Source organism: Drepanopeziza brunnea, assembly GCF_022702325.1.
Source record: "Drepanopeziza brunnea f. sp. 'multigermtubi' strain 214-2 chromosome Unknown ctg1, whole genome shotgun sequence".
Classification (NCBI taxonomy): Eukaryota; Fungi; Ascomycota; class Leotiomycetes; order Helotiales; family Drepanopezizaceae; genus Drepanopeziza; species Drepanopeziza brunnea.
This window is the reverse complement of record NW_027094064.1, coordinates 373937-384780: the sequence shown is the minus strand read 5'-3', so window position 1 is coordinate 384780 and position 10844 is coordinate 373937. Positions and strand designations below refer to the sequence as shown.

The 10844-nt window shown below is 49.0% G+C and overlaps 2 protein-coding genes across 2 annotated transcripts; both read left to right on the top strand.

Annotated features, from left to right (window-relative positions):
• Window positions 1-5234: 5234 nt before the first annotated feature.
• L3040_000068 (uncharacterized protein) lies at window positions 5235-5940 on the top strand (the record flags this gene model as incomplete). The annotated part of the gene is made up of 3 exons (XM_007295093.1): window positions 5235-5330; window positions 5390-5469; window positions 5517-5940. 3 exons carry the CDS (start codon window positions 5235-5237, stop codon window positions 5938-5940), a joined length of 600 nt encoding a protein of 199 aa, XP_007295155.1.
• Window positions 5941-6695: 755 nt separating this feature from the next.
• L3040_000067 (uncharacterized protein) lies at window positions 6696-8483 on the top strand (the record flags this gene model as incomplete). The annotated part of the gene is made up of 1 exon (XM_007295092.2): window positions 6696-8483. The coding sequence occupies one exon, from the start codon at window positions 6696-6698 to the stop codon at window positions 8481-8483; it is 1788 nt and encodes a 595-aa protein (XP_007295154.2).
• Between the last annotated feature and the right edge of the window lie 2361 nt (window positions 8484-10844).

Genomic DNA, 10844 nt, shown 5'->3' with positions numbered 1-10844 from the left:
GGAAAAACGGGGCTTTTCCTACTTTGATCGGTCACAAAAGAATGCATTGTTTATTAGAAACTGAACCAAGTTGCATTTTTCCATCCGGCGTGGAATGCGGCTCCCAGGCACGCGTGAGCTAGAAAGTTCCGACAAGCTGCAGATGTCTTGAAATGAATTCTTTGCATGAATAGAGACGATAATCAATTGCCAGGGCTGCCACGATGTTACCACCGCCTCAATATTGCACTGCAATATTAGCGGATCTCAATATGCATGCACTGTGCCTGGATCTTTTCGGGTACCTGAGAAGCTCAATGGCTGCGTTGTACCCTTAGAATTGCGTTCGGGTCAGTCATCGGGTCGCGCAGCTTGGCGACATGTGGTAGAACAAGCGTGGCTGTCGAGCACGGATGATACTCCAGCTACTGGACCCAGCAGGAATACAGCATGATACGGGCCGTAGTGTAACTGACTACTTCTTTCCTCGAGTGCAACCGAGGCTTTTGGAAATAGATATATTTTCAAAGTTCCAATTACCTAAACAGGCATGCTTTTTCAACAAGATCTGAAGAGCAGTATGCCACGGAGATAGAGAGTGACAGGAAAACTGGTAGTAGGAGTCAGTATCAGGATTCGGACGAGTTTAAGGGGTGTGATGATCACTTCCTGAAATCAGCATCATGTCAAAAGAGGAATACCGATAGGCTCATTATCCCATATGATCATCCTCAATCCTCCGGACCGAAAGCTCCCACCACCAGCTTCGATCGTGGACAATTTCCCAAGGTTATCGACACAGCTCAGAGAGAGAGTAAAATGGCGGTACACTCTTGATTGAGACAGCTTTCCTCCCAGGGCCTTCTTGGAGCTCGGGCGACTCAGCTGAGGTGGAGCAGAAACGGAGCTTCTGTTCTCTGGAGTCCGACACATCAAGACTGATCTGGCGCGGTGTACCCCTATGGCATTACGGCGGGTGGCAAGCGTCCTTGCATCCAATGAAATGGAGGCAGCCATCAAATCGCAGTCTACAACGACCTACGATCATTCAGGCCCTTCGATCTTCCCCCGGTCGTCTTCATGCCGTCCTAGATTTACAGCCCTGCACCCGTAAACTTCGGAGAAACTGGCGGGATGTATTTCTATTATTTTCTCGTTTCGCAGATCAGATATATCTTTCTGCGAAGTTGATATGAAATTTTGCAGGCTGTCGACGGAACAAAGGAGGCCAGCTGGGACTTGACTTGATTACTCGAGGACGTCGAGGGGTCAATCGACCAGCAGAGATTTGAAATGGCGGAGCTGGCTTGCAGCTTGCGATTCGAGCGTCTTTTTGGATTCTGCTATTGCTGTTATTCGGTGGAACTTGGGAAGTCGTGAAGTTGGCTGAATTAGCGGAACGAAGTAGGGAAATCAAAATCGCGGTCGCGTCGAAGTCACCAATGCATGATTCACGTGACCTTGGGTAGACCCAGCTTGATAGGAAACATTCCTTGGCGAACCAACTTAGACTCCGACTACTTACCACCTACTTATCCTGACCAAGCCATTTTTTGCTTTAATCAAGTCTTCAGTCCTAGCATTCAATGCAGCATTTAAGGCAGACAGTATTGATATTGATATTGATACTATAAACGAGTATATGTACTACTTAAGGGGATGACATATCTCGGCATTTTTCAGATCTACTTGGTTCTCTGGAAGATAAAGTCTAGATTCTTCACTCGGCGTCCTTTTTTCTCAAAGGATTTTCAGATTTGCATGAAATCTGTGGGCTCATCTGTTTGATGCGATGCTTTGTGTCTTTGAGCTCACGTGTAGAGCTCATGTGTAGACTTAATACGCGGATTGTCGTTTGATGATTGAGGCGGAACCTGCAGCAATAGCTGCTTGTTGATTGATATCAATCAGTTTGCTACTTTCTGGCACTTAATACTTATAATCCGCACACTTGTTTTACTCGACCAAACTTACCCGTTTGCCATGTTTCCTGTGATGGCAAGACCTCTGCCATCAAAACGGCAAGAAAACCATTGAAAGTGGGCAGCCCTGTCTGTCTTTATATCCTATCATTGAATCACGCAAAGCATATCAAACAGGTTGCATGGACGGCGCTGCCCATCACGCACCTTCCCTTCTTGTCCAAAGTAAGATTACCCGCAAAATATACCGCATTGCATTCCTGCGAGCAATACCTAGGATAATGGATGTTTCAGATTCTACGACGTGCAACAGAGGTTCCTCGAAGCAGGAATCCCTCGGGCGGTCGTCAGCTCGGTTCGGTGTTAATTCCCAATGCGGCTTGCTTGTCCGAATCCGTGGAAGATGGCGGCAATGGCTGTGCTGCAACACTCCTAGCTTTGTGTACGACTTGGATGATTGCTACCGCTTTCTCATTCTTCGCTAACTTCAAGCTACTGCTCCTAAGTCCTGAAGTGTTGCAAAGCGTAACTGATCAAGTCACCGGATATATGCTTGGCCAAACAGAAAACCCATCTCAAGTTTTGATTGACCCGGAGCATCATGTCTGAAAACATCATCCTCGAGATAGCCCCTCTAGCAGCATGGAATCTCGGTGCCCTTCGGAAATGCAACGACAGGTTGCCTTTTTACCCGGCACATAAGCAGCGAAGAATAATGAGCGGCGCACTGAAATCGCTAATAGACCTAAGGAGGGAAATCACGCCGCCGAGCTTGACTTGAAGGGTAAAAGAAGTAGACAAAGACATCGACCGTCTCTTCGAACTCACGGCATTAGGGAACGGTTCTTTTGCAATTTCCACATTTGGGGCTACGCCAAATACCTCGGCCCTGTGTACAAAGGAATCAACCCGAGCCCTAGATTTCATGGAGTCAATGAATTTTTTCCCGTCGATAACCTACAACATAATTGCCGGTTCATGGCGTTCTCTGACCCCTTGGACAATTAACAGACTCTCGCACAGGCGATCGATCGGACGCGTAAACCGGCTTGGGCAGATCCGCGTGCAATAAATCTGCGTGCTGAAGAGCTAGGGCACATACGATAATATACTTCAAGGGGTGGCGGCCGACAAGGTGTATGATCAGATTGCGGGCAGCAGCAGCATTCGGATCAGCGAGAAAGGATATCGATAAGGTGATGCGCGGCCCTAGACGCGTGAGGGCCATCAGGGCCGAAGTAGAAGCAGGTCGGGGAAGTCGAAGGGTACACCCTTTGACCTTTACATAACGAAGCGGAGCGGCGCCGTGGTTGACCGGACACAGTAGTCGCGTACAAACAGTTAAGCGAGCCTCGGCCCACTCGGCTAAACAAACAACCATAATAAGAAAAAACGCAAAAAGATGCAAAACACAGCCGGGCGCTACGAGCCACGAGCTCGTAGCGCCCGGCTCAAAACCTAATTGAATAGGTTTTCCGGAATGGCGCACAACCGGCGGACGCGGTATGGCGATAGCTGAACGGCTTATAAGTTGAGCGGTGTTACCGCTCAGCCATCACCCCTCCACGCCCGCCGGTTGATGTAAGAAGAGTCAGAGCTTGCTTATGTAAAGCAGGTATGAATTTTTTTTGGTGGACTCGACTGGAAACGACCTATTGAATGATGTCATTGTATTCACTAAATATTAACGCCCGATATAGCTTAGTCGAAAAGTTGAACGAATTCAGGAGATGGATAGGCATAGGCTTAGGGCAATGTAGGGGCGGGGGTCTTAGGCAACGTTTGAAAATAGGTGTTCCTGAACATAGTACTAGTCACAAGTTGAGAGTACGAACCTCATCCTCTGTATTCTAAACCAATAAGAATTCTTCGACACTTTTCCGGGCCCCATCTTATGATGAACGCGTAGTTCTGTCACCTATTTGGCTAGTGATATGAAGGCATATTTGTTAGTGTTTTACAGCATCGGTACTTCTAAGGTCTCGAAGGCCATGATCGGCAAGCATATTTCGAGTGGGTCTCGATGCGGACAGTGCTGGAAGCCTTCTCCAGAAGACGGTCAAGCAGCAGATAGTATTACTTCTTCAGCGGATAACCATACCTATTTTAGCAATCGAAGGGGCGGGGGCGGGGGGTGAGAGGGTCATCCGGCTGTTTCCTAACTGGGTTGATATAAAGTAATTAAGTGCGTAGTCGATGAGGGTTATCTTATTTTATTTTCTGTTCTCGTACATGTCGATCTGTATTGCTGGCTTCCTTAGATAGCGAGTGATGGTATCTGTGAGATATATACCACCATGTTTTGTTTATACCCTTGACTTCCGATCCCAATAATGCCCAGTGATGTTCACTTTCTCGCGTAAGTCGTATGCCTGCCCAGTATTTCGTCTCAACACATTATGCAAGCAACACTTCCAACGCATGCAATGAGCCATGTATATCTCATGCTTTTTCTTAGCTGGACGCAAACTTTCAGGGTTCAGTAAGTTTTCAATCTCTCATAATCGTTGCAAACCCTTTCTACTTCCATGCAGCGCTAACAAAAAGAAAAGGCCTACGAAGTTTGCCCCTCATCCCCCTTTGCAAATGGGAATGGTATGGCAGCACCCTCTACCAAATCTTATTTATTATATACACCTTGGGAGTGCCCGGTCTGGAATGCCACCCTTCAATCTGCAACGACTGAGTCGGTGGTAAAGCGCGCCAGCCGCAAACATGAATCCTGGACACGTCGAGCCCCTTTTATCTGTTTCTAGACGATTTATCTGGTTGGACAAGTCACAGAATGGAGAGGAGCTTTTAAAGAAATATCATGACGTTTCTGGGAAATTGCAAAAGCTGTCGATGTTCAGAAAAAGAAGGTGAATATGGTGAAAGTGGTACTTATCCCTACTTCAAGGAAGGAGGCTGTGAATGGAGGAAGGTGGAAACGTAGTGCGTGCGGCGATGATATATGATACACTAATAAAACCTTTAGTTTGTATATAACTCCATGCGAATAATAGTGTGAAATACTGCTTTACTTTTTTTTTTTTTTTTTTTTTTTTTTTGAAATCACATATCTAAATCGTAAAACTTATGCGCATTAAATTCACAATGTATAGGCTGCTTGGAAGCATTCCACTTCCACGAGTTGTTTGTTTACTCCTGGTCGAGACTCCTTTAAAACGCGAGACCTCCCTGGCAGTACGGGATGACGTAATTAAAGATCAAGCAGTCTAGAGTAATCCAAAAAGCTAGTTCTCATTTCTGCAACCATCAACTCCTTAACGTTCAAGCAACCCTCCCTCCAACTATCTCAATACACAGCTGGAATAGCATCCAACATAGAAAATGGTCTCCCCGATCGTCAGAGCGACTATCCAGTCCTGCACCCTGAATGCGATCAGCAACCTCATGGCGCAGATGATCAGAGCATACCGAAGCAACGTCTGTCCCACATGCAGTAACTAAACTACAACTTCGCAGAATGCTAACAGCCTTCACAGTCATCCTACGCAATCCACTGGACTCCCGTTCTCCAGTTCGTCTTGTACAACGCCATAAACTGTCCGCCAAACTTCCTCTGGTACTAACTCCAACCCCTATCCTCCACCGCCTCTAATCTCCTCTCAGGGCATCTTTCCTCGAGGGAGTCTTCCCCTCCCAATATCTCGTCCCATCCAAATCTGCCACCAAAGCCGCCGCCACGAAAAACGAGAAGGAGCTCGACCGCGAAGGAAAGAAACCCGAGGTCCTCGAGTCCCGCCTCTCCATTAAGAACACGCTGGCCAAATTCGCCCTCGACCAGACCATCGGCGCCGCGATGAACACCTTCCTCTTCTCGCTGGTCTTCGCCGGGTTCCGCGGCGCGGGGTACGCCGAGGCGGTGCAGGCCGCGAAGGACAACTTTTGGCCGATGATCCGCGCGGGCTGGACGCTCTGGCCGGCCGTCAGCTTTGCGAATTTCGCCCTGATCAAGACGGTGCAGGGGCGGCAACTGCTCGGCAGCCTGGCGGGCATGGCGTGGGGGATCTATCTGAGCTTAACGCAGGGCTGAGGCTTTTTTTCTTCAGGAGGTTATTACACTGCGTTATTAAACTGCAGAATCGGCGTTGCTTTGCGAGTTCGGGATTCGGTTAAACTGCGTGGAGAACGGCGTTGCATTAGAGGCGAGGCGAGGCGTAGGAGCGAAGGCTATCTGATCTTTCAGAGACAATTTACCAGGCATGAAATCTCGAGATCCCGCAGCGCTCAGATGTGGATTCGGGTACCAGGACCCTGGCGTTGGAGTTGTAAGCTGTCCTGGGCGATTTATTACCTGTCGAAGGCATACCACATGGCGGGAGACTTATCTTATGAAGGGCTCAAACCAACAGATAAGTTTCGTCTTCCCACCTCTTGTCCTCTAATTCATAGATATTTCAGCATGCAGTGTCTATTCATTCTCACATTGTCATCCGTTCTGAAAAATCCCTTTATCCTCCGGACCGGAACCGGCTCGTTCGAATTCCACACGCCCGAGGCCTCGGCAAGCACAAAGAAAATGCGAAGGCTCAACTTCTTGTTCCCTTTCAAAAGTCCATATGCTTTTCTATTCGTGCTGTGCGATCGATCCCATTGTTCTTTTTCTGAAGGACAGCACAGTACAGTTACAGTACACGAAAAAAGAAAGCCAACCTTTTTTATTTCTCGTTTTGCATTTCTAGGAGGGGTTTTAATCTTTATACACAAGATATACACACACACACATATATATATACATATATACATTTATACCTCACCAGAAGACACTACTTACCCGCCAACCAAACCATGGCGTCAATCATCCCCGAAGAAGCCGCCACGCCTCGATCTAGAGGTGGAGGAGGGGGCGGCGCAGCATCTCCCAAGACGACCTCCTCCTCCTCCACCACCTCTACCAATCATCACCAGCAGAGGTCTTCCCGGATAGAGCATCTGCTGCAAGGCCTCGAGCAGGACGTCGCTGTCCTGGAGACGCGGACGCGGCGGCGGCATGCAGCAGAAGCAGAAGCAGTAGTAGCACGACGCTCGACAACGATCGCACCCCGATGGGTTGATGATGATGGTGATGATTATTACCCCCCGGGTTTTTCTTTCCCATCGCACGGCAGCTCGGCTCCGTTCTTGGAGAGGGTGGTTTCGATAGCAGATGCGAGTATGATCAGGTTTGGAGCTCGTGATGATAGAGACACGGGTAGGGGTATGGGTAGGTGTAGAGGTAGGGGTGAGGGCAAACAGAAGGCGGATGAAGATGAGGATGCAGACGAAGATGAGGATGTCTACGATCCCAACTCGCCGTTGCTGAAAACATATCCGGAAACGGGTTCCGGGCTGTTGTATAACGCAGATCGATCCTGGAGCCGTGCCGCCGAGCACGAGCACGAGCACGACGACATGGACCGGGTCTGGGAGGAGGGTGCGTTTGAGGAGGTTGATAGTGCGTTTGAAGAGGAGGTAGATGTCGCTGTCGATGTCGCTGTTGATGATGGAGGAGAGCAGCAGCGGCGGGATGATGGCGCCGTGGGCAAGAGCTCGGTGGGGTTCTGGGCGCAGATTGTTGATGTTAGATCGGGAAGTGGCGATTTACGGGGATGGGCTAGTGGAAGTACGCAGAGTGCGGAAAGGGCTTGCAGGCAGCCGCAGCAGGGAGAGTTGTTGTTGTCGAGGTTGGAAGTGAAACGGGATTGCGGATTCGAGATGGTCCGAGGGGGTTCGGGCACGACGGAGCAGTCGATGGTGAGGGATCCGGCTTTTGGGTCGGTGGCTGCTGGAGAGAGGGGCGGGGGTTTGGGAGGGTCCGACGGCGATGGGGATGGGGGACTGGTTTATAGTCCGGAGGTGGATGTGGATATGGATGATGGTGAGGATGAGGATGAGAATGAGGTCGAGATGCAAGATTGGGATGCGCATTCTTCTCACAGGGACGATGATTTTAAGCCGATGGGCAAACGTAATATGAATCCAGTGGTGGTCGACGGCGAGTGGGAAGATAGCGCTGGGGATGCCAGTGATCTTTTCGAGGAGGACGATATGCACGACGAAAATGAAGCTTCAGACGACAACCGCTTGGAATTCATCGAAGTTGAAGAAGCAAATCAGCAGCGTCCCAGCTCGCCACAGACACAGACACCCACACCAGGAATTCCAACACCATCGCAAACTTTGCAGTGGCCCTCGGACCGCAACACCCGCGCCCCCGGCAGCCACAGACCCGGCTCCATCCCCGACCTCACCCCCGACATTCCAGATTCCTCCCGCGGGGAATCCGGACATCGTCCAAGCTGGTCGGGACACGAGATCTCTTCCATCCCGGGACTCTCACTCGCGCGCTGCATCACGGAGGATGCGGAAGGTCCGGCAGTTAGGACGGAAAGCCGGCCGAGACGCGAGGGGCGCGGTGGTGCAGACGACGAGATGGTGTGTCCCGCGGGAAGGACAAGGGAAGAGGGTGCTGGGGGGTGGGAGGATGGCGACGATGATGGTGAGGGTGATAGTGATGGTGCTGTCTTTAAGGAGAGGGGAGAAGGTAGTATGGATGAGAGAGGTGGTGTTTTCGAGGAAGTGGACGAGGAGCATTAAGGTGAAGACAAAGATCAGGATGAGCTGGCAAATGAGACGAGACTACCCACGCAGAATTCCGCACTTCCGGCACGCTTCACGATCCCCGCGCAGGCAGCCGCAGAGCTAGAAGAAATCGATGCAGCTGAGAGAGGGGGCGACGAAGGTCCACTGCCATCGCAGCAGCAGGATTTCGAGGATGTGCGTGAGTATGAAATTGCAAAGGTGGACCAGGATCAGATTCTGAGGGAGCTGGATGGGGATGGGGATAGGGATAGGGGGATGAATAAGGCGGACATTCCATAAGGTCGATAATATTGAAGCGAAGGCTGCGAAGCTTTTGCTGAGAGACATGGGAAGACGGGTGATAAGGATAGTGGACATGGCGATGATGAATATAATGATAAGGGATTCTGATGGTTTGCTGTGCTTTGCTTTGCTGTTTTGTTGTAAGGTTGGGAACCTGAACCGATGAAGCTGTAAATGCGCGATTCTAGAAACTAGCATAAAATACGGATATGTTTTCTAGCCGGTGTAGAACGGATTGTTTGTCTTTACGCCGGGTGTGCGAGATGGTGGTAGAAGCTGGGAGGGTGAGGAGGGTAGCTGTTTTCTCGCTTAGCCCCCGGGGGAAAAAAAACAGATAATCAAAACACCAGCTCCAGAGAGTGAAGACAGGAGACAAGAGGATCGGAAGATCTCGCGGGGAGATCCAGGAGATAAGAGCATACCAGATGAGAGAAGATTTCAAAGACCTGCATATCAAACCTTGGGGAAAAGCGCGTGAGAAGAAGAGTCTGCGCATGGTGAATACGCGAGTGGATGAAATCAGCTTGGAGAAACTTCGGCGACGAAAACATTTACCACTATTGCCTCTTCTGCGGCGTCGGTTTTGCACGGCTCAGATAACTAGCTCTCTTATACTTCGATAATATGATGAAGCTTGTTCACCTCATTTCTCCTCGGCTCTTTTCTTCCTTCCTCCTACCTTGAGAATTCAGCCCGCCTGTAATATATAGGTATATGTAATATATATATATATATATATACATATATATTGTAATCCAAGGCATAGAGATAGACGATGTGAAAAAACTAAGACAGGGCTGTTCGCTCGATCTAGCCCTCTAAGAAAGTAGGAAAAGAAAATGATATCAAGAATATAAAAGAAGAGAAGAGCTGCTGTTCAAAGAAAACTGGCCGTTTCTGCGAGCAAGCAAGCAATCTAATACAATGTTAAGCTAAATGTGGATCCTGGCTAAAACCGTAAACTGTTAAGAATGTGGTCACTTAACCTACGGCCGTGACATTGATTACCTTAGGTGCATCCATTTGAGCTTGGGCCATCGAGAAACACCAAAAACTTGATTGATCGCTTGTTAAGAAGAAAAAAAAGGGAGTCTTGCGGGTATGACGGGCTAGATTTGCGTGTTTGCGATTAAACCCTCCGGTTATAAACTCTTTGACTTTCGAACACTTGATTAGTAGCTAAGTCATAGTAGAAAAATAAATGCTTAAAAGAACTGCTTGCTGCATCGCTTTGAAAAGGGCTATTGCTATAGATTATTGAAAACTCGAATGACAGCTGGCTGCAGCGGGTTGAAAAAGGCTATTGCTATAAATTAGATGCTCAAAAAACAGCTGCTTGCACCGGGCTGACAAGAGCTATTGCTATAAATTGGATGCTCGAAATGTGGCTGGCTGCATCGCGCGGATAAGGGCTATTTTGTAAGAAAAGGGCTATTGCTATAGATAAAATGCTCGAGAGATTGCTGGCTGCATCGCGCCAAAAGAAGCTATTATTATAGGTTATATCGCTAACATTGTACTGCGAGGTCCGCGGAAAACTTACCCTGGAGATTGCGGAGGACCGTAAGTTTCGGCTTGCGGCCGGGCTGAAGCGTTACTTTTTCTTTACATCTTTTACATCTTTTCAAAGCGAATTTCTTATTACAGTAAAAATTGATATAGCGTTAATGCGGAAGGCAGCCTTGCACCACGACCGGGGCGAAGCGAGGTCCCCTGGTTGCACATCCCCAAAAATCCTCGGAGCTTTGCCAGGATAATCAACCAAAGAAGATGGATACTATCCTCTCCCGATACCCGACATCGAAATCGCTGATATGCAATCAATGAATGGTATATGGTCGTGCACACACACACAAACTGCAGATCTACGGCGTAGAGACAGATTTCACCCGTGGCAGTTCGGTGCACGTGCGCTCAGGATAGACTTCCGAAAGCCTCCGCAATTGCCGCCGCCGGCATACGTCAAGATCACTACCGGCAGTGCGGAGATATTTTAAGATGATCATGGATGGTGGAGTGTGGGGTCTCATTATACCCTTTACAGAACGGTGGTGGCATTGTCGCTATCAAGCG